The 27132-nt window shown below is 48.6% G+C and overlaps 1 protein-coding gene across 3 annotated transcripts in view; it reads left to right on the forward strand.

Moving 5' to 3' along the window:
* ATG4B (autophagy related 4B cysteine peptidase) overlaps window positions 1–27132 on the forward strand; it is a 33488-nt gene that overhangs the window by 4172 nt on the left and 2184 nt on the right. For 2 of the 3 annotated variants that reach the window (XM_053597241.1, XM_053597238.1), the window contains 11 exons: window positions 9255–9356; window positions 9498–9569; window positions 12631–12729; window positions 13883–13984; window positions 14629–14701; window positions 17235–17314; window positions 23515–23708; window positions 24456–24534; window positions 24837–24982; window positions 26359–26415; window positions 26973–27066. In XM_053597241.1, the coding sequence (XP_053453216.1) occupies window positions 9255–9356; window positions 9498–9569; window positions 12631–12729; window positions 13883–13984; window positions 14629–14701; window positions 17235–17314; window positions 23515–23708; window positions 24456–24534; window positions 24837–24982; window positions 26359–26415; window positions 26973–27066 (1098 nt within the window). Of the gene's footprint in view, window positions 1–5720; window positions 5800–9254; window positions 9357–9497; window positions 9570–12630; window positions 12730–13882; window positions 13985–14628; window positions 14702–17234; window positions 17315–23514; window positions 23709–24455; window positions 24535–24836; window positions 24983–26358; window positions 26416–26972; window positions 27067–27132 lie in introns of those variants that run through there. The other variant, XM_053597240.1, reaches the window with a different exon arrangement.

Here is a 27132-nt window from a genome sequence, read left to right on the forward strand (position 1 = left end):
GTGGAAAATCAAGTGTCTGTGACTAAATGGGGGAAGTGCTTCTTAGGAGGCTTATTTCTAAAGGCCACCTCTCCGTCATAGTAGCTTGGTGTTGGCAGTTGGGGTTCTTTTCAACGTTTGTTTTTTTGTTTGTTTTGAGACAGAGTCTTACTGTGTCACCCTTGGTAGAGTGCTGTGGCATCATAGCTCACAACAACCTTTAACTCTTGGGCTCAAGCGATTCTCTTGCCTCAGCCTCCTGAGTAGTTGGGACTACAGCTGCCCACCACAATGCCGGCTATTTTTAGAAACAAGGTCTTGCTCTGGCTCAGGTTGGTCTCGAACCTGTGAGCTCAGGGCAGTCCACCCGCCTCGGCCTCCCAGGATGCCAGGATTACAGGTGTGAGCCACCTCACCAGGCCCCTGTCTTCTTGGGACTTCTGTCCCAAGAGCTATGAACTGCTTCATAGCTTCATAAATGACATGTTGTAAACATAATAAAATTATAGCAAGGGCTGTGAGGTAAGAAGAGGGAGCCTTTCTGTAGAGAGGCCAATGTGGAGCTAGTTAGTCTGAGAGCAGTGAAGGAAGCTTTGAGAATGGAGTGTTCATGGTGGTCAGTCTGTGCAGATGTCAGTGATCGTGAACTTTAGTTTTGCACTTGTCTCAGATTCGCACCCCACTGGACAGGGCTGTTGGCTTTGCCCAGTTTTATGGGACTGAAGCTTAGAGAATGTCAGGCATGTGCTGTACAGCTGTTAAGTGAGCTCTGTTTCCAAAAACAACCTCAATAGAAATTAAAAGCTGGCCGGTGGCTCACGCCTATAATCCTAACACTTGAGAGGCCGAGGTGGGTGGATTGCCTGAGCTCGCAGGTTCAAGACCAGCCTGAGCCATGGGGAGACTTTGTCTCTAAAAACAGCCAGGTGTTGTGGTGGGCGCCTGTAGTTCCAGCACTTGGGAGGCTGAGCAAGTAGAATCACTTGAGTCCCAGAGTTTGAGGTTACTGTGAGCTATGATGCCGCCATGGCACTTTACCAAGAGCAACCAAGTGAGACTCTGCCCCCCCCCCCCAAAAAAGGAAAAGAAATTAGAAGTGCTGTTTCACAAAAGTTCTCCTTTCTCTCTCTCTCTTTTTTTAGACAGAGTCTTACTTTATCGCCTTTGGTAGAGTGCTGTGGCTCACAGTAACCTCAAACTCCTGGGCTCAAGCAGTTCTGTTGCTTTATCTTCCCAAGTAGCTGGGACTACAGGCACCTGCCACCACACCTGGCTAGTTTTTCTATTCTTAGTAGAGACGGGGTCTCACTCTTGCCGAGGCTGGTCTTCAACTCCTGAGCTCAGGTAATCCACCCGCCTCAGCCTCCCGGAGTGCTGGAACTATAGGCATGAGTCACTGGCCTCCTTCCTCTTTTACAGGGTTAGATCTGGAAGGTTAGGGAGCTTGTGTCTGTCCACATCCCTCAGCCCATGTAGAGTGAGGAGGTCTCAGTCCAAGGACCCACTGTGTTTTCCTCTTCAGCCAGAACGGTGAGGACATCTAGGCAACTTGGGGTCTGCTTAGAGGGCCCACCTGGGGCATTTTGTCCTGTCCCTAGCGTGGGACAGCACAGACTGTGATTCAGCAGAGGTCTTGGCACTTGCCCAGGGATGTGCCCTCCTGGCTGTGCTATCCCCATGGGATCCCTGCAGGACCCTGTGGTCCTGGGTGCTGGCACTCTGGGGCAAAGCTGGAGGACATCTGAACCAGCCTTCAAGCAGAACAGCTGGCTCTGCTCTCCACATGCATCCTTGTCTCTTTTTGTTACATTGGATTCAGCTGGGATTTTTTTTTTTTGGAGACAGTTTCACTTTGCCACCCTCCGTAGAGTGGGTAGTGTGTCACTGCATCACAGCTCACAGCAACCTCAAATTCTTGGGCTCAATTGGTCCTCTTGCCTCAGACTTCCGGGTAGCTGAGACTACAGGCACCTGTCACCACGCCTAGCTTTTTTTTTTTTTTTTTTTTTTTTAGTAGAGACGGTCTCTGTCTTGCTCAGGCTGGTCTCAAACTCTGGAGCTCAGGCAATCCATCTGCATCGGCCTTCCAGAGTGCTGAGATTACGGGTGTGAATGACCACACCTGGCCTGGATTCAGTTTTAATAAAGAAATTCAAGTTCGCTTCGGTGCCTGTTTGTGTTGCTTGGGCTCATTGCAGGATGTATCTCATTCTGTGCTGTGCTGTCAACGTTTCATCCGTTCTGTGAAAGCAGCTGGCCTTGACAGTGTGGTCACTGCACCCCCAGAGCAGCTCAGCATGCTTCCTGCACATATATGCTGGTTTTGCTTTGAAACTCCTATTACATTGTCGAGAGCTGTGGTTGCTTTGTAGTAGTTTTGCTTCCTCTGAGTGTCTTGGTCTCCTTGCTGGTCCATGCAGGAAGGAGTCTGATGTGCACACTCATCATTTTGATGGCTGCAATAGGAGGTGCATTGATAAGATTTGAACTCAGTAGGTAGAACACCTCTTATTACCTTCACTCTGAAGTTGGCTTCCTTGCCTATAAAGTTTGCTAATAAAACTAAGAAATATGCTGCTTCAGTATGAAAATCCCCAACTTCAAAGCTCCTTGGGTGTTGTTAACCATACTTGCAGAGTGAGTGAGATTTTTTTTTTTTTTTTTTTTTGAGCAGAGTCTCACTTTGTCACCCTGGATTGAGTGCTATGGCTTCATCATAGCTCACAGCAACCTCCTGGGCTCAAGCAATCTTCCTGCCTCAGCCCCCCAAGTAGCTGGGACTAAGGTGTGCACCACCACGCCTGGCTAGTTTTTTTATTTTTTGTACACATGGGGTCTTGGTCTGGTTCAGCCTGGTCTTAGATGTCTGGCCACACAAAGTGTTAGGATTACAGGTGTGAAGAGCCACTGCACCCAGCCCAAATTTTGAATTTTGATCTTAGGTTAGGGATATGCTCCTACATACTTTGGAAGTGCTGGGTAGCTCCTAATCAGTCAGGAATTCATGAAGATAAATAACCAGTACTCTCCAATGTACTGTGTTCCAGGTAACTTTGCCCAATTGTAGACTAATGTAATTGTTCTGAGCATGTTTAAGGTAGATTTCTCTAAAGTATGATGTTTGGCAGGGTAGGTAAACTAAGTGCATTTTCTTTTTTTTGCAGTTTTTGGCCAGGGCTGGGTTTGAACCCGCCACCTCTCGCATATGAGGCCAGCGCCCTACTCCCTTGAGCCACAGGCACTGCCCAGTTAACTAAGTGCATTTTCTTTTGGGTTTTTGGCTGGGGCTAGGTTTGAACCCGCCACCTCCGGCATATGGGACCGGCGCCCTACTCCTTAAGCCACAGGCGCCCCCCCCCCCAAGTGCATTTTCAACTTAATGATATTTTCAAGTTATGTTGGGTTTATCCTCACTGTAAATCAAGGAGCATCTGTAGTTTACAAAAAGATGCAGTTTATCCAAATTGCTCGTTTTGGTTTTACAGTACTTTAAAATATATATATGCCAAGGCAGGAAAATTGCTTAAGATCAGGAGTTCAAGACCAGCCTCACAAAAACAGAGACATAGACACTTGGAATGGAATTGAAAACCAAGAAATGAAACTAACATCTTACAACCACCTCATCTTCGATAAACCAAACAAGAACGTACCTTGGGGGAAAGACTCCCTATTCAATAAATGGTGTTGGGAGAACTGGATGTCTACATGTAAAAGACTGAAACTGGACCCACACCTTTCCCCACTCACAAAAATTGATTCAAGATGGATAAAGGACTTACATTTAAGGCATGAAACAATAAAAATCCTCAAAGAAAGCATAGGAAAAACACTGGAAGATATTGGCCTGGGGAAAGACTTCATGAAGAAGACTGCCATGGCAATTGCAACAACAAAAATAAATAAATGGGACTTCATTAAACTGAAAAGCTTCTGTACAGCTAAGGAGACAATAACCAAAGCAAAGAGACAACCTACACAATGGGAAAGGATATTTGCATATTTTCAATCAGACAAAAGCTTGATAACTAGGATCTATAGAGAACTCAAATTAATCCACATGAAAAAAGCCAACAATCCCATAGATCAATGGGCAAGAGACATGAATAGAACCTTCTCTAAAGACGACAGACGAATGGCTAACAAACACATGAAAAAATGTTCATCATCTCTATATATTAGAGAAATGCAAATCAAAACAAGCCTGAGATATCATCTAACCCCAGTGAGAATGGCCCACATCACAAAATCTCAAAACTGCAGATGCTGGCGTGGATGTGGAGAGAAGGGGACACTTTTACACTGCTGGTGGGACTGCAAACTAGTACAACCTCTCTGGAAGGAAGTATGGAGAAACCTCAAAGCACTCAAGCTAGACCTCCCATGTGATCCTGCAGTCCCATTACTGGGCATCTACCCAGAAGGAAAAAAATCCTTTTATCATAAGGACACTTGTACTAGACTGTTTATTGCAGCTCAATTTACAATCGCCAAAGTGTGGAAACAGCCTAAATGCCCACCAACCCAGGAATGGTTTAACAAGCTGTGGTATATGTATACCATGGAATACTATTCAGCCATTAAAAAAAATGGAGACTTTACATCCTTCGTATTAACCTGGATGGAAGTGGAAGACATTATTCTTAGTAAAGCATCACAAGAATGGAGAAGCATGAATCCTATGTACTCAATCTTGATATGAGGACAATTAATGACAGTTAAGGTTATGAGGGGGGGAAGCAGAAAGAGGGACGGAGACAGGGGTGTGGGACCTTGGTGTGTGTCACACTTTATGGGGGCAAGACATGATTGCAAGAGGGATTTTACCTAACAATTGCAATCAGTGTAACCTGGCTTATTGTACCCTCAATGAATCCCCAACAACAACAACAAAAAAAAAAAGACCAGCCTCAGAGCGAGTCCCTGTCTATACGCCTGTAGTACCAGCTACTAGGGAGGCTGAGGCAGGAGGATCCCTTGAGCCCAAGAGTTTAAGGTTGCTGTGAGTTTGATGATGCTGGGATTCTAGCCTCGGCGATAGAGTGAAACACTGTCTCGAAAGAAAAAGATGTATCTTTAGTTCAGATCTGGTATGTTGGAAGGATCTCAAACATGAGAATATTCTAACAGCAGCAAGATTGAAATTACTGTCTTGTGGTGGTGAATTGAAATTTGATAGGTGGTGTTTGCCTCCTTTTTTCTTTTCTTTTCTTGATTTTTTTTTCTTTTGAAACAGAGTCTCAAGCTTTTGCTCTGGGTAGAGTGCTATGGCGTGATAACTCACAGCAACCTCAAACTCTTGGGCTTAAGCAAGTAGCTGGGACTACAGGTGCCCGCCACAACTCCCAGCTTTTTTTGTTGTTGTTATTGTTGTCATTGTTATTTTAGCAGGCCCTGGCTGAGTTCAAACCCACCAGCCCCAGTGCATGTGGCTGGTGCCCTAACTACTGAGCTACAGGTACCAAGCCCACCTCCTTTTTTCTTGAGAATAACCTTTCTTGATTTGAGTCTATGTATTGAGTAAAGGCTAGAGATCAGAGAATGGTGGTGATTTCTGAAGATGCTGAGGTGGCTTGAGAGATTAAAACACCATAATCTTTTAGATTTTTTTTTTATTTTTCTTTCTGATGAATGTGAAGGTACAATTAGGTTACGGCATTTACATGTGTTAGGTGAGTCTCTGTTGTATGTCCCGCAGGAGGTATGCTGTGCGTCCTACACTGTGCCTGTTAGGTGGGAGCACACTTGGGACACTGATGTTTTCCAAGTCTTTGAGAAGACTCACCCCAACTCACCTTTTGGAGTCACGCACAGAAATAGGTAATGTCGGGCGGCGCCTGTGGCTCAAGGAGTAGGGTGCCGGTCCCATATGCCAGAGGTGGTGGGTTCAAACCCAGCCCCGGCCAATAACCAAAAAAAAAAAAAGAAATAGGTAATCTCAGGTTAGAAAAGGGAAAAATAAATTGAATTTCAAATTATTTTTTTCCCAGTCCCCAAGCAGCTCAACTGATAGCATCTCTAAAAGTACAGACGGGCACAGCTTGCGACACTAGAACTTTTGGTCAAAGCCCATGAGGTCTGGTCCAGCCACCCCTGAGCCCATAGCACTGCTTCAGGGCATGGACAGAGCTGGCCTGAGTCCCCAGCAGCTGAAAGCCCTTAACCAGTGAGCACAGGACTGCTGCTGCTGTGGATTTATTTGCTGTGCCTGTGCTACTGGAGATGCTATCAAGCACTTCCCAGCCCTGTGGCAGAAAATGAGCTGGACATTCCGCAGAGCCTTGGCAGGTAGTGGGAAGTGTGTGCCATTGACAGTGGGTCCTTGATATGAATGACACCAGCTGGCATGGAGCCTCCTGTCTATCAGTCAGCACCTCATGGGAAGTGTTTCATGGAAACATTGCAGACCCCTGGTTAGGCTGTCCTGTTATGTGGAAGGGGAACGTCTACACTTAGGAACTGAGCAAGTGGCCCTGGAGCCTGCTGCCTGGGAGTACCTGAGCTGGGGTTCAAACCCTACCCAAGTGTCTGATAACGAATAGCCAGGAATGCTGCAGACGATGCACTAAAGTTATCAACATTAGCTCAGTGGGATGCTTTGAGATTGTCAGGGACTTGCTGGAGATCTATGTTTATGTGGCATGATGATCCCATTGTCTTGGAGGATAAAGTAAGCAAAGCAAACATGTCTGTCAGCTCATCTGCTGTGCACAACTGTGCCCCTGGTCTGTGCGTAGACTTCTGGAAGGAGATGTGCTGAGTGACGAGGCTTTTGCATTTTTTGTAGTGTTTACCATGTTTTATACTTAGAATACATCATTCTCACTGAAAGGTGGGACTGCTATCAAAAAGTAAATTTATGGTGGTGCCTGTGGCTCAAAGGAGTAGGGCACCGGTCCCATATACTGGAGGTGGTGGGTTCAAACCCGGTCCCAGCCAAAAACTGCCAAAAAAAAAAAAAAAAGTAAATTTAGATGTGTGAGAAGGTCATATAACATCTTTGGTTTTCAAAAGATTTCTATGTGACTGAACTTAGCAGTTAGTTCAGTGGTTACCACATGCTTCAGGGCTGGTGGGTTCAAGCCTGGCCCGGACCTGCCAAACAACAACAAAAAATAGCCAAACATTGTGGTGGGCACCTGTAGTCCCAGCTACTAAGGAGGCTGAGGCAAGAGAATTGATTGAGCCCAAGAGTTTGAAGTTGCTGTGAGCTATGATGCCATAGCACTCTACCCAGGGCAACAGCTTGAGACTCAGTCTCAATTTAAAAAAAATTTTTTTCTGTGAAGTAGCAGGTAAAGGATGAGTGATTGGGCACTGTGGAAGTTGGAGAGGCAGCAGATGAGACATTTCAGAGTTCTTCAAAAAGAGCTGAGGAGATGCTTTTGCCCTTGAAGCCACCCTGAGACATGCTGTGTGCCTCTCACTGGCTCTCGGGCAGGTCCTGCTTGGTGTGCTGCTGCCCAGCACCTCCTTTGTGGAAACAGTGTGGAACCCAGGGTCCTCAACCACAGCTCTGTACGTGGGGGACCCTGGGCCTGAGTCCAGAACAAGACGGCACTCAGGCTTCACTAGCATAGCAGGTGGACTCAGCAGCTCTGCAGCTGCCTTAGAAAGTGGGGCCTTGGGCTCTGTGCCTGTGGCATAATGGTTACAGCGCCAACCACATGCACTGAGGCTGGTGGGTTCAAGCCGGGCTGGGCCAGCTAAACAACAAATGACGGCTACAACAAAAAATAACCAGGCATTGTGGTGGGCGCCTGTAGTCCCAGCTACTTGGGAGGCTGAGGCAAGAGAAGGAGTTTGAGGTTGCTGTGAGCTGTGATGGCACGGTACTCTACTGAGGGTGACATAGTGAGATTCTGTCTAAAAAAAAAAAAAAAAGAGGCTGAGGCCTCTCTCACAAGTGTGAGACCCCATCTCTAAAAAATAGCCAGGGGTTGTGGCAGGCATCTGTAGTCCCAGCTACTTGGGAGGCTGAGGCAAGAGAATCACTCTTGAGCCCAAGAGTTTCATGTTGCTGTGAGCTACCAAGGGCAACAAAAAGTGGGGCCTTGAGTTGCTGAAGTGAAGATAATCTTTTATATTTCTGTGATATCTGTTGTTATTTCCCCTTTTTCATTTGCTATTGAGGTTATTAGAGATTTTACTTTTGTGTTTCTAGTTAATCTGGGTTCTAGGTCTTGATCACTGGGCCTTCTAACCCAGCACCTTTGAGGACTTTGCAGAGGGGTCCAGCTTTCAGCTTCCAGCAGTTGTGCCCCTCCTTCTGTAGCTCTCTGTTTCCACCCAAGAAATTAGGGTGGGCCAGAGTCTCCAGGCTTCAGGAGCTCAGCATTTTGTTTTACTGAAGCACCTGCCTTTGTCACAGCATCCGAACCAGCTGCTGGAGTGATACCTGGGAACCCTAAGGACACCCACGGGCTCTTACTCCACATTCTGTTTCTTTTGTGGCTTCACTCGCCGACAAAGATGAAGAGAATGATTTTATTTCATTTTTGTCTTGTAGGTTTTAAACATTTTATGTCTAAAAAAACAAGTGCTTGAATCAGGTGGCTTTTAAAAAACCTTTTCCTGGCTCAGCGCCTGTAGGTCAGTGAGTAGGGCGCCAGACACATACACTGAGGCTGGCAAGTTGAGCCCAGCCCCAGCCTGCTAAACAACAATGACAAACTATAACCAAAAATAGCCAGGTGTAGCAGGCACCTGTAGTCCCAGCTACCAGGGAGGCTGAGGCAAGAGAATCACTTAAGCCCAAGGTTTGAGGTTGCCGTGAGCTGTGATGCCACAGCACTCTACTGAGGGTGACATAGTGAGATTCTGTCTCAAAAAAACAAAAACCTTTTCCTTTCTCACCTTGAGTTGGCCCTGACTTGGTCTCTCACCCTTGTGTCAGCTGCTGGCGGCTAGCTCAGTGGCTCAGAATCAGAAGGGCTGAGGAAGTAGCAGGGAGCTGTGCGACAGGCCCTCCAGCAGTAAGGTGGTAGCAGTAGTCAGAGGGTGTGTCATTTGTTGTAGTAATCAACACTTATACTTTCTTGTAGTACAGAAATACTATGGGGTCAGTATAGTGGCTCATGCCTGTAGTTCTAGCACTTTGGAAGATCAAGTGGGGAGGATCATCGCTTGAGGCCAGGAGTTCAAAACCAGCCTAGGCAACATAGTGAGACCTGTCTCTACAAAAAACAAACACAGAGATGCTGTAAATGATCTCTTTTGATATTATTTTATGGAATTATAGAAGTTTGATAGATGCATATCTTTGATTTCAACAGCTACTCTGACCTACGACACTCTCCGGTTTGCTGAGTTTGAAGATTTCCCTGAGACTTCAGAGCCTGTTTGGATACTGGGTAGAAAATACAGCATTTTCACAGGTATCAGCCACTTTCCAGACCATTCTGTTCTGACTGCTTAGTCTGTAAAAGCATTTTGTGATTATTAGCTGACTCTTCTGTAACATGTGACTTACAAGCTTAAGACTGTATGTGTGTTTCCTTCTTTTAAACAACCTCTAGAAAAGGACGAGCTCTTGTCTGACGTGGCATCTAGACTTTGGTTTACATACAGGAAAAACTTTCCGGCCATTGGTAAGTACCCCATTTTGTTACAATGTGAGCAAAATATACCTGTTTTTTTTTTTTTTTATTAATAGTTTATTTATCACTCATATAGCTCAGGAACACGGGTCAGTGACAAACGTCTATGTAAATCAGCCCAAAGAAATTCTTCATATTCCAAAATCACTTTATGCTCTGAAAGACACCAGCCTTCCTCATCTCCTCAAAATCTTTCACAGAATCATAATTTCTGTAGAAATCTACATATGCCTTCTTTCTTGGTTCAGCCACAGCATACTTATAGAAAGCTGCAACCCCCAGGGATACAACAAATGCTCCAACAATATGAATCCGCAGGCGCCTGGCCAAGAGGCCACGCATCTGAGGTTTGGCCAAAGCACTGGAAGCCATGGTAGTCACTGTCCTTGATGGGTATGCCAACCTCAACGCGTCCTTCCCAGCTGAGGTACGCACAACCTGCGATCTCAATATACCTGTTTTAAAGAGGAGGAAAATGTCCACTGTAGTTCAACGTGTGGATGATCTGTGGTCACCCTCACAGCAGCCCTGGTGCACTCCCTCAAACTGCTGGTGGCAGAGCTGGAGTCCAGGCTCCTCGTTCTACTGGGCAGTGTTTCCTCAGCTGCCAGCCACAGCTTGTTGTTGGACCTGCAGTCACTGCCCTGGGTCCTGACTAACATTTTTAGTGTAGAACAGGTGAGATCAGTAAGACGGCTTGCTGTGCAGAGGGCTTTGGTGTACGTTTACAAACCTGAATGTGTATCCTGGGTTACAGCTGTACAGCTGTCTCTTGTGGGTGAAGAATGTCTGGAAGCCATTCTCTGCATCTATCATCTTTTCTGGTAGGTTCTACATGTAGTTGTAGGGAGGTTTGAAGGTCAAGGTAAAGGTGATGTGTTGTCACATGACACTAAAGTACATTCCTTGTACGTGCTGAAGGTGGCCAGAGAACAGGGACCAGTTCTGGGCCTTCTGCGGTTGGAGAACAAGCTGCAAGTTGGACCCCAGCTGACTGACATTGGACCTCCTCATAGCCAAGCTAGGGTTTGGCTTCTCTCCTATACGTGGTCTCGTTCCTTCACTAAAGCAAAGTGGAAGGAAGATGGCCACAGTGGCTCTTTATTTGAGAACACATGAGATGAGACCCATTCCTTTAGGTTGACATTTAGTGGTACTGTCTGTTGGGTGTGCGCGGTATAGTTGTTGGTCCCACAGGCACGCACTTCACACCTGCTGTGAGCCTGTTCTGCGCTCTACCCTGGATGCAGGTCAGCGCCCAGCCTGTCATCACCGCAGCCCTGCCAGAGTGCTGGGCAGGAGAGCAGGCTGGGGAGACACCTGTGCCCTTGGCAATGCCATCATGGAGGAGCTGGAGGCTGAGGAGCCTCTGTGCATGGGGCAGACCATCATGGCTCCCCAGCAGAATGTAGTATACTTTCTTCCTTAGCTCTGCAGAGATGATTTGGTGGGTTTTTTTTTTTGTTTGTTTGTTTTTGATTTGGTGGGTTTTTTTAAACTTTTTTTCCCCCCAAAACACAGTCTCAAGCTGTCGCCCTGGGTAGAGTTATGTAACGTCACAGCTGACAGCAACCTCAAACTCTTGGGCTTAAGCAGTTATCTTGCCTCAGCCTCCCAAGTAGCTGAGACTACAGGCACCCACCACAATGCCTGGCTATTTTTCTGTTGCAGTTGTCATTGTTGCTTAGCTGCCCTAGGCCAGGTTCAAACCTGCCACCCTCGGTGTGTGTGGCTGGTGCCATAACCACTGTGCTATGGACGCCAAGCCTATTTATTTATTTTTGAGACAGTCTCACTTTGTCATCCTGGGTAGGCTACCATGGCGTCCTAGCTCACAGCAACCTCAAACTCTTGGGCTTAAGCGATCCTCTTGCCTCACCCTCCTTGGTAGCTGGGACTGTAGGCACTCACCACAATGCCTGGCTATTTTTTGTTATTTTTTGGTTATAGTTGTTGTTTGGCAGGCCCGGGCTGGATTTGAACCCACCAGCTCTGGTGTATGTGGCGGTGCCCTAGCTGCTGAGCTACAGGCACCGAGCCTAGTTTTTCTATTTCTAGTAGAGATAGGATCTTGCTTTTGCCCAGTCTAATCTTGAACTCCTGAGCTCAAGAGATCCTCCTACCTCAGCCCCAGGAGTGCTGATGTGAGCCACTGCTGGCCTTATTTTTATTTTTGTTAAAGATGGGAGTCTTCTTATGTTGCCCAGGCTAACCTTAAAGTTCTGAGCTCAAGCTATCCTCCCACCATAGCTACCCAAGTAGCTGGGTCAACTGCTCCTGGCTCTTGAGAAATGGTTTATTTTTGTCAGAAGTGAAATTAGAGTAGTGACAGCACTCCTGATGGGGTTATTAGTGCATGCTGGTCACCATGCCCCCGGAGGCAGTGTTTCCTCCCCAGGGTGTGGGAGGAGCCAAGGGACCACACATGGGTAAAGACGTCTCAGGCCCTGGTGGTCTGACTTCTAAACCCCTGCTCCACACACACTGTGCAGTCTCCCGGCCTCCCACCTGCACGGTGGTCTTCTCCCTGCACCAGCTGCACAGTGCCATCCCACTGGGCTTCTGCTGCCAATGGGCAGGCATTTCCCAGATGTCTGTCTGACCCCAGGGATCGGCCCTGAGATGGCAGGTGCAGGTGTGTGCCCTGGAGGGGCTAAGTTGCTGGCCAGTGCTGCCCACATGCCCCACCAGCCCTGCACTCAGCAATACCAGGTGTTGTCAGGTCTTTGAATCTTTGCCTTTTTGGTAGTTGGAAAATGATTCTTCTCGTTTAACTTCCTGTTTTCTGGGTTATTCATCGGGTTTAGCGTTTCTTTGTGTGCTTACCAGCTGTCCCTGCTGTTCCATAACTGGCTTGTTTATGTCCCATCCATTCTGAGGTGGTCGTCTGTCGTGATGTTTCACTCCCCAGTTGGCGAGGCCCATGGCCTTGCTAAGTCCTGAGAAGTGGAACTAATGGACAAAGGCATCCATGCTGCAATGTGGGCCCTCACTGCTTCCTGCTGGTGGACTCTTGGTCTGACCAGGAGCACTTTTCTCTCTGCCGTAACAGGGGGGACAGGCCCCACCTCGGACACGGGCTGGGGCTGCATGCTGCGCTGTGGACAGATGATCTTCGCCCAGGCCTTGGTGTGCCGGCACTTGGGGCGTGGTGAGTTGCAGCCTTGGGGAAGCACAGGGAAGACTGAGGAATAAGGTTGTTTTTACATACACTTTAAGTGAAACAGATTTGAGTTTGGGGTTTTCCTGAGTATTGACCCATTTGTTTTTTTGTTTGTTTGTTTGTTTTTGAGATAGTCTCACTTTGTCACCCTGGGTAAAGTGCCTTGGCGTCACAGCTCACAGCAACCTCAAACTCCTGGGCTCAAGCGATTCTCTTGCCTCAGCCTCCCAAGTAGCTGAGACTATAGGCACCTGCCACAATGCCTGGCTGTTTTTTTTTAAAAGATGGGGTCTCACTCTTGCTCAGGCTGGTCTTGAACCTGTGAGCTCAGGCAGTCCACCCACCTCAGCTTTCCAAGTGCTGGGATAACAGGCGTGAGCCACTGTGCCCGGCCGACCCATTTGTTTTTATTGATTAAAAATCTGATTTTAGGGTGGCGCCTGTGGCTCAAGGAGTAGGGCGCCAGTCCCATATGCCGGAGGTGGTGGGTTCAAACCCAGCCCCGGCCAAAAAACCACAAAAAAAAAAAAAAAAAAAAAAAAATCTGATTTCAGGCGGCGCCTGTGGCTTAGCGAGTAGGGCGCCGACCCCATATGCCAGGGTGGCGGGTTCAAACCCAGACCTGGCCAAACTGTAACAAAAAATAGCCGGGCGTTGTGGCGGGCGCCTGTAGTGCCAGCTACTGGGGAGGCTGAGGCAAGAGAATCACCTAAGCCCAGGAGCTGGAGGTTGCTGTGTGAGCTGTGATGCCACTCTACCAAGGGCGATAAAGTGAGACTCTTGTCTCTACAAAAAAAAAATCTGACTTTAAAGAATGCTGATAAGTGTTTCCTTCTTAGCAATTATCTTTAAAGCACTGAAACTCTTTTTTGCTTTCTATATGGATTTGTTTTGATGAGTTGGTGTATATATGTTTGAAATTCTAGAGAATTTGACTTTTAACTTTAAGGAATGATTTGGATTCCATGCCTATCTTGAGTGCTTTGTTAAAGGTAAGGACTGTGGCTCAAGGAGTAGGGCGCCAGTCCCATATGCTAGAGGTGGCGGGTTCAAACCTAGCCCCGGCCAAAAACCAAAAAAAAAAGGTAAGGACTTGTTTCTTTTATTTGTGGTGAGACTGACCTGGTATTTTTTCCCCTAGATTGGAGGTGGACACAGCGGAAAAGGCAGCCAGACAGCTACTTCAGCGTCCTCAGTGCTTTCCTTGACAGGAAGGACAGTTACTACTCCATCCACCAGATAGGTGGGAGGCTGTCTGCACATGCTGGGGCCGCTCAAAGAGGCAGGGCCTGGTGTCCTTAAGAGCTCTGTGGTGCAGCGCTGTGCAGAATAGGAGGCTTAGGGCACGTGGGCCCCTGACTGCCCAAGGACTGCTATGGGTGGTCCAGTGCCCGCTTAGACCTGCTCAGACCTGGGCCTTGTTGCCCCCGTCCTTGGCCCAGGTGGTCTACAGGGCCTGCTGCTCCTCAGAGGTGGTGAGAATCAGGCTCATGGCCCCTTCCCTGTGCCCTGTCCGTGCATCTGAGTGCTTAGTGGATGTGGAGTGAAGCCTAGCAGCCTCTGTTTCAAACAAGCCCAGCTTTTGAGTACTGTCTACTCATTGGGAAGGAAATAAAGTAGCCCGAGTAACTTAACTTGAGATCATCTCATTTCCTCAAGTCCCATCCTTGTTAAGTTCTTAGCGAAGGACAAACCTCGGGATGTTTTCTGTCCTTTTCCTAACTCCCTTTTGGAGGAAGTATCCCTGCACCCTATTGAAGACAGGGCAAGATGGCTGCCCAGGCCTTCCTTTGAGGTGTTTCCAGCTGCCACCAGTGTGGTAGGGGGTGGGGACCATTGGGATGACCAGGGAAGGGTATGTCATTAACTTAGATCTATTCTCTGCAGCACAAATGGGAGTTGGTGAAGGCAAGTCAATTGGCCAGTGGTACGGGCCAAACACCGTCGCTCAAGTCCTCAAGTATGTATTCACTTCAACCCTTCTGTTTTTGGGGGGATAGCATGAATATTCCTTGGCAGCTTAAATTCTCCTCGAGCCTTCATTGCTAAAAAAATAAGGGGTCCCTGTTCTTTTTTTGTTCTTTTTTTTTTTCTTTTTGAGACAGAGTCTCATTATGTTGCCCTCGGCAGAGTGCTGTCATAACAGCTCACAGCAACCTCAAACTCTTGGGCTTAAGCGATTCTCTTGCCTCAGGATCCTGAGTAGCTAGGACTACAGGCTCCCGCCACAATGCCAAGGCATCTTTTGGTTGCAGTTGTCATTGTTGTTTAGCAGGCCCAGGCCAGGCTTGAACCCGCCAACCTCGGTATATGTAACCAGCACCCTACCCACTGAGCCCTGGGTTCCTATTCTTAAGGGCCCTTAATAAGTTCCTCAGAGGTGACCAGGCCTGCCCAGGTCTTGTGAACTAGCATTTATGGTTTTGGGGGGAGGAGGTTTTGTCACCCTGGGTAGAGTGTCTTGGCATCATTGCTCACAGCAACCTACAACTCTTGGGCTCAAGCGATCTTCTTGCCTCAGTTTTTCTATTTTTAGTAGTGATGGGGTCTCGCTCTAGCTCAGGCTGGTCTCAAACTCATGAGCTCAAGCAATCCACATGCCTCGGTGTCCCAGAGTGCTAGGATTATATGTGTGAGCCACCTCTCTCAGCCTATGTTTTCTATTAAAATGAACACCTTAGGGCTCAGCCACCATAGCTCAGTGGTTAGGGCACCAGCCACATACACTGGGGCTGGCATGTTCAAAACCTGGCCCACACCAGTTAAACAACAATGACAACTACAACAACAACAAAAATAGCTGGGCATTGTGGCCGGCACCTGTAGTCCCAGCTACTTGGTAGGCTAAAGTAAGAGAATCGCTTAAGCCCAAGAGCTGGAGGTTGTTGTGAGCTGTGACGCCACGGCACTCTGTCTCAAAAAAAATAAGACTTGGTACCCGTAGCACAGTGGTTATGGTGTCAGCCACATACACCAGGGCAGGTTTGAACCTGACCCTGGCCTGCTAAACAATGACAACCGCAACAAAAAAAAAGTAGCCCCAGCCTCCCAAGTAGCTGGGATTAAGGTGCCCACAACCACACCTGGCTAGGTTTTCTATTAGTGGAGATAAGGTCTCTTCCTCCGGCTGGTCTTGAACTCCTGAGCTCAAGCAGTTCACCTGCCTCTGCCTCCCAGAGTGCTGGAATTACAATCGTGAACCACCACTCCTGGCCTTGTTTATTTTATTACTATTATTTTATTTTATTATTATTTTTTTTTTTTGTAGAGATAGAGTCTCACTTTATGGCCCTTGGTAGAGTGCCGTGGCCTCACACAGCTCACAGCAACCTCCAACTCCTGGGCTTAAGCGATTCTCTTGCCTCAGCCTCCCGAGTAGTTGGGACTACAGGCGCCCGCCACAGCGCCCGGCTAGTTTTTGGTTGCAGTTTGGCCGGGTCTGGGTTTGAACCCGCCACCCTCGGTATATGGGGCGGCGCCTTACCGACTGAGCCGCAGGCGCTGCCCTTATTTTATTTTTTGAGATAGAGTCTTGCTTTGTCGCCCTTGGTAGAGTGTCCCATGGCATCACATAGCTCACAGCAACCTCCAGCTCTTGGGCTTAGGCAACTATCTTGCCTCAGCCTCCCAAGTAGCTGGGACCACAGGTGCCTGCTACAACACCCAGTTATTTTTTTTATTTATTTATTTTTTTTTTTGTGGAGACAGAGTCTCACTTTATGGCCCTTGGTAGAGTGCCGTGGCCTCACACACTCACAGCAACCTCCAACTCCTGGGCTTAAGTGATTCTCTTGCCTCAGCCTCCTGAGTAGCTGGGACTACAGGCGCCCACCACAACGCCCGGCTATTTTTTGGTTGCAGTTTGGCCGGGGCCGGGTTTGAACCCGCCACCCTCGGCATATGGGGCCGGCGCCCTGCTCACTGAGCCACAGGCGCTGCCCAACACCCAGTTATTTTTGTTGTTGTTGTTGCAGTTTGGCTGGGGCTGGGTTTGAACCCGCCACCCTTGGTATATGGGGCCGGTGCCCTACTCACTGAGCCACAGGCGCTGTCCAACCTTGTTTATTTTTAAGCCAGGTCTCCCTGTGTTGCCCAAGCTGTCTCAAACCCCTGAGCTCAAGTGATCCTCCTGCCTTAGTCTCCCTAGTAGAGGATTGTAGGCTCATACCACTGTGCCTGGGGACACAGCGTCTAAGGAGGAAATTCATGTGCTGGTTCCTGCCTCTGAACCAATGAGATCAGACCCCACTGCACAGTACCTCTGCTGTGTGCAGCCGGAGGCAATGGAAGCAACGCCAGGCCCAGGTGAGGAGAATCACCTTTCTTCCCACCTGTAGCATTGGATGTGCCCCCTGACGTTCTGAGTCTTGGTCTTTATCGTTGGAGAGGCAGCTTTGGCATGGCTGTGCTATGTCCCACATTGTCACTGTCAGAGGTGAATGTCTTTTTGAGTTGCAGAAAAGCTTACAGGCATGTTCTCCCACTTTCTACAGGAAGCTTGCTGTCTTTGACACATGGAGCTCCCTGGCAGTCCATATAGCGATGGACAACACTGTGGTGATGGAGGAGATCAGTAAGTGGCTCGGGGTTCACCTGCCAAGTAGGTAGGAGTTGTGGGTAAGGCCTGCTCTTCCCAGGCTGAGCACACTGAGGTGCCTTGGTGAGAGCAGTGCGGTGCCCTAGCCAAGCGCAGGCCTGACACTCCTAAGCTGTTCCCACATAGCGCAGACCAGTTTGGTGGTCAAGTGCTCTTCAGAGGGGAGCTGCTTAGTGCCCTGTGTCATTTTGCATCTTTGTGGCAAATAAAGTGTCAGTTACATGTGTGTAGGAATCCTGGTAAATCCCCTTGTGTGCATTAGTGGCCACAGACCTGTACAGCTGCTTTGAGCTGTGTCATCTCCAGCAACATGTGTCGTGGAGGGGGTGCTGCTCTGTCTACACTCAAGAAGAAAAGGCCTCAGAGCCCTAGAGGGAATGGGCATGCTGAATTCTATGTCTAGGAGGGAAATACAGCTCATCTATAACAAGGGGCCTCACTAGTGAGCTCTAGCCTCATTTTTTTTTTGAGACAGAATTTCATTTTATCACCCTCAGTAGAGTGCTAGGGCGTCACAGCTCACAGCAACTTCCAACTCTTGGGCTTAAGTGAGTCTCTTGCCTTAGCCTCCCAAGTAGCTGGGACTACAGGCACCTGCCACAACACCTAGCAATTTTTTGGTTGCACTTGTCGTTGTTTGGCAGGCCCAGGCTGGGTTTGAATCTGCCAGCCCTGGTGTATGTGGCCATAAGAGAAGGGTTTGTTTCTTCCTTCTGTCTTCTCCCTCTGTTCCATTTCTTAAAGATTTTGTAAAACATTAGAAACTAAGGAAAAGTACAAAGAAAGTAAATACACTAATTTTACCACTTAGAAATAACTGTTACTAACATTTTAACGTTACTTGATTTCCATGGTTTTTCTGTGCTTTTCAAAAACTTACCACAGACATAGCATCATAACCATTTTTCTCCTGGCAGTAAAAATATCATAACCACCTATTAACTGGCCGCACAGCATACTTCAGAGTATCTGTAAAGTCTCCATCCATAGGGAAGTAGGAAATTGTAGCTAAATGTACCTTTACTTACAAAAATGTTCACTACAAAATTGTGCAAAGAGTCTGGGTGCAGTGGCTCAAGCCTGTAATCCTAGCACTCTGGGAGGCTGAGGTAGGTGGATTGCTTGAGCTCATGAGTTCAAGACAAGCTTGAGCAAAAATGTGAGACCCCATCTCTACTAAAAATAGAAAAAGTGAGACCAGAGGATCGCTTGAACCCGAGTTGTAGGTTGCTGTGAGCTATGATACCACAACACTCAACCCAGGGTAACAGCTTGAGACTCTGTCTCAAAAAAAAAGGGAAGAAAAAAAAATGTGCAGAGAGGTGGTAAACACATGGGAGAATATTTTATAAATATTTTGTAAAAGTTTGAGTCAGGAGTTTGAGACCAGCCTGACCCCCCAAAGTTCTGGGATCACAAGTGTGAGCCACCGTACCCCACCCTGAGTCTGCACTTCTACCAGCTCCTCAGGGACACTGGCTCCCTGTGGGATGTGGGAGCTGCCTGGCCATGTCCAGCCTAGTCTCAGGGTGTGTGCATCATTCCCCCTCCCTCATCAGCAAGGACCCTGCTCACCACAGGAGCTACTGGCAGATTCAGACACCCAAATTCAGGAAGAAGAGCATCAAGACAGAACCAGTCAGGGCACTGAGACCAATGGACAGCACCTGGGCGCCTGAGCACAGTGTGGTAAGAGCAGGCGGAGAGATTGGAAGGGCCCACACCTGTGTCCTCTGGCCTTAGGAGCCTCAGCAGAGAGACAGGGAGGCCTTAGTAAGGACAGGAAGAAACTGTTCTTCATCCCACTGCTAACAGTTGCCTAAAGCAGCAGCCTAGGACAGAAGTCATCAAAGCAAAAGCTGGGGAAACAATTCCTTGGCCAGGCAAGGACTTTTTCTTATATTTTCTCTGAACTGCTTGTGGAAGGAATAGTTTGGAAAAAACTGGTAACATTCAGAAATTCTGCAAAAGCCATTTCCTCCAACAAAAGAGCTTCCTGACACTGATGGGGCTCAGACTTTAGGTAGTGAGTGCTGAGCCGGGGAAGGCCTCATTGCCCAGAATTCCCAGGTCCATCCACTGCTGGTGAAGGCCTGCCAAGACATGTGCAGCAGGCATTGCCAGCCCTTGATGTTGGTAGACTTAGACCTTTCAAGCCACAGTAGACAGGGAGAACGTCACTGGATGTAAGGAGAAAATACAGATTGAAAAGGGTATCTGTCTGGCGGTGGCTACAGATGACCTCAGTGCAGGCTCACTCTGAGAACGAGGTGGGAATGTCTCTGTAGCTGAGACGAAACCCTGAGAGGTGCACAGCAGAGGGAGACCAGCAGCAACACTGAGGGAGTAGGAAAGATCTCCACAGGTTGCTGAGAGTTGAGTCTTTACAGCTTAAGATCCCCAGATTTTTGTCCAGAGTACTTAAATACAGTATACTTGTTGGTGATATTTCCGTTAAGAAACCCAAGCATCCAGGTAATAGTAATAATACAAGCTGCTTTGGAAAAAAGCATTCATCTCTATGCCACACCAAATGCTACCAGAAAATGTTTAGAATTCTGAGGAAGAGCCCAGGCGCAGTACCTCAGGCCTGTAATCCCAGCACTCTGAGAGGCCAAGGCAGGTGGATAGTCTGAGCTTAGGAGTTTGAGACCATCCTGTGCAAGAGTAAGACCCCATCTCTAAAACTAGCCTGTAGTCCCAGCTACTTGAGAGGCTGAGGCAAGAGAATTGCTTGAGCCCAAGAGTTTGAGTTGCTGTGAGGCCACAGCACTCTACCAAGGGTGACAGAGTGAGACTGTTTCAAAAAAAAAAAAGAAAAAAAGAAAAAAAACAACTCTGAGGACGAGACCTAGTTTTGTGAGGGGGCAGTGCGTGTACACACTGTGTGATCACAGTCATTGACAGGGAAATAGAAAGTTAAAGTTACAGATAGTGCCAGAGACAGAGAAAGAAGCTTGCTGTATTGCATTAACAGCAGGGCATTTGCAGTGCAGCTGGCCATGCACACCCACCATCAGGGCTCTAGGAACACAAAACTGGTGGGCCTCATGCTGTGTCACCCCTGGAGCATATCTGTACATCTCAGGACAGAGGATCTGTGGTAGCAGTAGAACTCCAGCCACTGGCTGGACCCCGTGGTGCATACCTATAATCCCTGCACTTTGAGAGGCTGAGGCTGGGGATCCCTTGAGACCAGGAGTTCAGCCTGGGCAACATAGTGAGACCTCTACAAAATAATTTTAAAACAAGCTGGGCATGGTCATGTTTGCCTGTATTCCCATCTATTCAAAAGGCTAAGGTGAAAAGATCACTGAAGATACGATTTCAAGGTTGTAGTGAGCTATGATCACACCATTGCTGGACTATCGAGTAAGCCCCTGTCTCTAAATAACTAATGCTCCAGTCAATAAGGAAAATGTTACCACAAAACTTTTTTTATCAAAATATAACATCAAGATCAATAAAGTAAAGCCTATATTAATAGAATAATTAACATATCAAATATAGAAAAAATTAAGTTACAGTGGATGAAAACACAATGATAGTGTTTAGCAGACGCTAGCCAAATCCTAGATTCTGATGGAAGGGGCCCAAAAAGAACCTTTATACTGAACTAATGGAAAGTAAACTGAAAAAAGGCAATGGCTCATACCTGTAATCTCAGCATTCTGGGAGGCTGAGGAATGTGGATTGCCTGAGCTCAAGAGTTTTGAGACCAGCCAGAGCAAGAGCGAGACCCCCATCTCTACTAAAAACAGAAAAATTACGGCAGCTACCCATGGCTCATTGAGTAGGGCATCGGCCCCATATACTGAGGATGGTGGGTTCAAACGCAGACCCAGCAAACTGCAACAAAAAAATAGCCGGGCATTGTGGCGGGAAGCTGAGGCAAGAGAATCACCTAAGCCCAAGAGCTGGAGTTTGCTGTGAGCTGTGACGCCACAGCACTGTACTGAGGGCGACAAAGTGAGACTCTGTCTCTAAAAAATAAAAAATACCAGCTGCTTGGGAGGCTGAGCCCAGAGAGTGGCCTAAGCCCAAGAGCTAGACGTTGCTGTGAGCTGTGATGCCATGGCACTCTACCAAGGGCGACAGTGAGACTCTGTCTCTAAAAATTAAATAAATAAATAGGAAAATTAGCCTGGGCTTGGCGCCTGTGGCTCAAGCGGCTAAGACGCCAGCCACATATACCTGAGCTGGCGGGTTTGAATCCAGCCCAGGCCCACCAAACAACAATGATAGCTGCAACCAAAAAATAACCAGGCGTTGTGGCAGGTGCCTGTAGTCTCAGCTACTTGGGAAGTGGAAGCAGGAGACTCGCTTAGGCCCAGGAGTTGGAGGTTGCTGTGAGCTATGATGCCACAGCAGTGTACGCAGGGCGACTGTCTCAAGGTTTTTTGAGGTTCTGTCACACAAAAAAAGAAAAATTAGCCTAGTGTCATTGCAGTTGCCTATAGTCCCAGCTACTCGGGAGGCTGAAGCAGGAGGCTCACTTGAGCCTAGGAGTGTGAGGCTGCTGTGAGGGATGGTGATGCTACATACTGTAGCCGAGGCAACAGAGTGAGACCATGTCTCAAAAAATAAGTTCAATGAATCATAGCCATAAACCTTTCACCTATATTCACCAATTATGTTTCATACACTTGTTTTCTCACAACATGCTGCTTTTTTTAATCAGCAAGCCTTTCCTAAGAGTGGGAAGGTCCTTCAGAACGTGTGGTCTCACGTCACAGGAAGGGTAGCTTGGCTGTTTTCCTGATCGAGGGTCCAGTATTAGGTTTGGTAGTTGCTCATCTTTCTGGTCTCCCTGAATATAGAAAGTCTTGCCTCTTTTTTCCTAGTCATTTAGATGTCCCCCAGGATGATTGGTCTCCTTCCTCATGACTGGATTGGGGTTGATCATTCTGGCCAGTACGTGGGGCTGGGTGGTCCTGTGTCCCTCAGTGCCCTGCAGAGCCCTGAGTGTTGCCTCGTCCTCTCATCAGCAGCACTGTTGCATCATTTGGTTGATGTGGGGTCTTTTTCCCTTGTAATTAATGAATAATCTGAGGGTGATATTTAATATGCATCGGTGAGTTTTGTCTACATCTTTTATTATATATATGGCAGGAAAGGGCTTTTCCAACCCAGTCTTTCCTTCCGTGCACATTGGTGGCATTCTGGAGAAGAGCCACCTTTACTCCCCTTGCCCTCCTTGGTTAAATTTGAAAACTTTTTCTTAGTCAGTGTATTCATGGGCTCTTTTTCTGTTTGTGTCACTGTCATGGTTTTGGTGCCCAATTGCTCAGGTCTCGCCAGTGTCCCCTCAGACTGGCTCTGTCTTCTGTTACCTCCCAGTCCCTTTGTTTTGAGCACTGTTAGCTCTGCATGAATGAGGTGATCTGGGTTCTCCTAGGCTCTCCCAGGCTTCTTGCCTTGGCGAGTGGTGTGGAAGCCAAGGTCAGTGTACAGAGCAAGCTGTGCCCCCCAAAATGGATGACTGGAAATGAGTAAGGGAGGGAGCAAGTTCTCTGCTGGTTGAGGAGGGGCCCCCACAAAGGGATCCTGGGCTGGGTGAGCTGGGGGCCGTGTAGGTACTTTGGTGTATGGTTTATTTCTTTTTTTTCTTTCTTTTTCTTTTTTTAATTAAATCATAACTGTGTACATTAATGTGATCATGGGGCACCATACACTGGTTTTATAGACCGTTTGACACATTTTCATCACACTGGTCAACATAGCCTTCCTGGCATTTTCTTAGTTATTGTGTTAAGACATTTACATTCTACATTTACTAAGTTTCACATATACCCTTGTAAGATGCACCGCAGGTGTAAGTGTGGTTTATTTCATAATAAAATTTTTTTTAATTTTTTTTTTTTTGAGACAGAGTCTCACTTTATGGCCCTCGGTAGAGTGCCGTGGCCTCACACAGCTCACAGCAACCTCCAACTCCTGGGCTTAAGCGATTCTCTTGCCTCAGCCTCCCGAGTAGCTGGGACTACAGGCGCCCGCCACAACGCCCGGCTACATAATAAAATTTTTTAGCTGAATATGCATAGAAAATATTTATATGTGACAAAATTGTTTGAATTATATTTTAAGTACCTGGCTTTGTAACACTTTCTGTTACAAAATAATGGCTGCGATGTCCCTAGTTCTCCTGGCCTATCAAAGGGTGTCTTCCTTTCCAGGAAGGTTATGCAGGACCAGCCTTCCATGTGGCACGGCCACAGCGTCTTCTGCAGCTCCCGACCGGCACTGTAATGGGTTCCCTGCTGGAGCCGAGGTCACCACTAGGCTGTCACCCTGGAGACCCCTGGTACTTCTCATCCCCCTGCGCCTGGGGCTCACGGACATCAACGCCGCCTATGTGGAGACACTGAAGGTGCGTCTTGTGGCTCCTGCCCGGGGTTCCTTCCCCAGTTCTCAGTCACATTTTGTGCAGCCAGCCCTTGGGAGCCCATAGCCAGTCACAGGGCCTCACAAAAGGTGGATTTGACCTAAGCCACATGTGACAGAGAAAGGCCTTTCAGTTTGGTTTCACAAGGTTGCTAACCAAGCTGGCAAACAGTGGGGGCTAAGATGCTGGGAGCCCCACCCACCTGGGCACCCTCCTCACACTTTGCTTGAGCTTAGCATCCCTTTGGAAGGTGGTTTGGCTTTTGAGAAAGTGGGCTGCAGGAAGGGTTTGAGGTAATGGACAGGCTGCCAAACCCCCTGGGAGCTCTGTCCATAAGCCCCTCTGAAAGCCCCTGCTGTGTCATGAAGAGCACTCCCCTCACTCAGTGTAAATTTTAGACCAGGGAACCGTGTTCAAGGTAATTCCTAGACAGAATGGAAATGCTGCATTTTACAATGGTCCTTCTGTTGTCTTAATCTTGTCCCCTCCTTCCAGCTCTCTGACTGCCCTTACATGTCCCAGCCCCCCATCACCCCTTCTGTAGGCCCCTATGCCACAGCCTCTGCCCCTCCCAGCCCACCAGACAGGGCTCTTTACCTAGTTGGACTTCATCAGGCTCTTGGGCCCACCTGGGGGTTTGGCTCCCACTTGGGAGCAACACGGGGCTGTGCCTGTGTAGATGTCTGCTGCTTGGCCCACAGAGCAGGTACTCAGTATCTACCCCTCCCACAGCGCTGCTTCCGGATGCCCCAGTCCCTGGGGGTGATTGGAGGGAAACCCAACAGTGCCCACTACTTCATCGGCTATGTTGGTGAGTTGTGGGACAGTGACGTCCCTGGGGGCCCGTGGGTACAGTTCATGAGGGGAGGGCGTACCATGAGACAGGTCTCCATACGCCCCAGGCGGCCCCTTTTCTGGGATGGTCAGCAGGAAGGCAGCTCCATGGGGTCCTGCAAGGCCTCCTGTGTGTTCCCCCTCTCGGCAGTCCAGCTTCCAGCCTGTCAATCCATGCCATCTCAAGGCTTATCTGTCTGAGGTGGTGGTGGTATGGTGAGTCTGAAATGTGGCTCAGACTTGCCACCACTTGCCCACCACCTCTGTCATATCACCCAGGTGAGGAGCTTATCTACCTGGACCCCCACACAACACAGCCGGCGGTAGAGGCCACAGACAGCTGCCTTGTCCCAGACGAGAGTTTCCATTGCCAGCACCCTCCATGCAGGATGAGCATCGGGGAACTCGACCCGTCCATTGCTGTGGTGGGTCTCTGCTGTGTGAGCTGGTGGGCAGTTCTGAGCCATGTTATGCCAAATCCTGTTTTAGAATGAAAAAACCTTCAGGGTTGTGGAATTTTCTTCAACATTCTGGAAGAACAACTAGCTTCTCATAGTGTAAAAGTTGAAGGGCAAGAAAATGAACAGTGTTCAGACACTGGAGTCCTGCCACTAGCCTCTGACCCTGCATCAGCCCCAAAGCCCTCGGGGTTTTACGTAACATATCTGGGAAATGATTGTGGATTCCTATGTGGTTTATACAAACCTGCCTACTTTTCAAAATGTACTTCAAGGAGAAGGCCAGAAACAACTAGAGACAGTGGCATCCTGGGGAAGTAGATAACTGTGAGAGGACCCCACATCAGGGGAGCTCTGCTGTGCTTAGAAACAAACAGACCTGGTCCTGAGCCCAGGCCGTCAAAGATGTGGCCCAGCCCAGGACATGCAGGTGGGCTGCAGGCCTCAGACCTAGCAGACCCTGCCCCTGAGCTCCATGTCCAGCCAGAACTAAGGGCATTTGCCAGTGTGTGTCTCAGCAGCTTACAGGACAGGCACTTGCGACACTGAGGCCAAGCTTGAGCCGCCTTCCCAGGCCACACGCTCATGGACACTAGTGTGCAAGGACCGGCTCAGGTGTGAGCATTAGCCTGTGCTTCTGCACTGAGACCAGAGGGAACACGTGGTGGGACAACTCTGTCCTCACACTGGCTTCTCAGAGTGATGGACCTTACAGCTCCAGCAGAGCCGCTGTCTTCAGGAGAGGGGACACCCAGTCTGAGCTCTCTCCGACTTCCTATCTTCTGTTTTCTTCCTGTGGATTTTTCTTGTCCGTTACCATCCGTAAACCTGGAGGTGTTCAGAATTCCTGGTAGCTGCCAGTCCAGGCCGTCTTAAGCTTTGTGGTCTTCCAGGTGATTCTTGGAAGTGCCGCCATGGCCATGAGGCTCCCTACCCACGTGGTATAGCGCCTGCATCCTCGGCGGTCTTGGCAGCCTTTGTGGCTGTGCTTCTAGGGAGAGGCTGCATCCAGGCTGAGTCCCACCCGGCAGCTTAGCCATGGGGAGGGACGTGCCCCCACCATGCCTGACAGTCAGGCATACAACATCTTATGGGTCAATCCAGTGAGAGGCAAAGGGCTAAGTAAAGCGACAGAGCCCAAGGAGTGTCAGGACCTGGGTCCAGAGGGCCATGCACAGCTTGGGAGCCCTGGGGAGCTCCCTGCCTGGCCACAGAAGCAAGGACAGCCTGGAGTGTGTCCATCACTTGTGGGTCTGTCTCTGCACCTGGCACTGGGAGTAGAACCAGCCTCAGCTCACGCAGGGTAGGTGTCCTGCTCTCTGCTTACAGTCATTTCATTTTAGGGGTTTTTCTGTAAGACTGAGGACGACTTCAATGACTGGTGCCAGCAAGTCAAAAAGGTTTGTAGCTGAGCTGAGTCTCCTGGAGAGGTGTGGGTGTGCTCAGGGTCCAAAAGTCAGTGTTGGGGTCTGGGACAGCCTTACTGGGCTCTGTTTTGCAGGCTGTGGGGAGCTTGTTCCACCTCTTACAGCCATGCAGCCTGGACAGGCCATGTGTCCCAAGGCATCACCCTCATCATTTAGCACTCTCAGGGATAGACCTTGCACACTGGCCTGGGGATGGGGTTTCCAGTTTTCACCTCTGTCCTTGTTGACACTGGGATGGTGGTAAGATGCTGAGCTGTGGATGTTCTGAAGGCTGCTGTTTGCTGAACACACACAGCTCCCAACCCTCTGCCCTCGACGGTCAGTCCAATTTGATTGCACGTGGACACCAGCAGGGCAGGCATGTGGCCATCAATAGCCATGCTGGGTTCTTGCTAAACTTGCCTCCATTTCCACATTGGTGAAGTGGGGAAACAGTTGTATGCACCCTGTGGTTGTGGCTGGTAGTCCCTCCTTTTAGGTGTAGTGACCTCTGGGATGGAGCTGCCCCTAACACTGTGTCTTGCTGACAGCTATCACTGCTTGGAGGCGCCCTGCCCATGTTTGAGCTGGTGGAGCAGCCACCTTCCCATCTGGCCTGTCCTGACGTCCTAAACCTGTCCCTAGGTGAGTGCTGAGACCAGTGGCAGGTCAGGGTCGAGGCAGGGATCCTGGGAGAGCCATGTGCCCTCC

This window comes from Nycticebus coucang, chromosome 7 (assembly GCF_027406575.1).
Source record: "Nycticebus coucang isolate mNycCou1 chromosome 7, mNycCou1.pri, whole genome shotgun sequence".
NCBI lineage: Eukaryota > Metazoa > Chordata > Mammalia > Primates > Lorisidae > Nycticebus > Nycticebus coucang.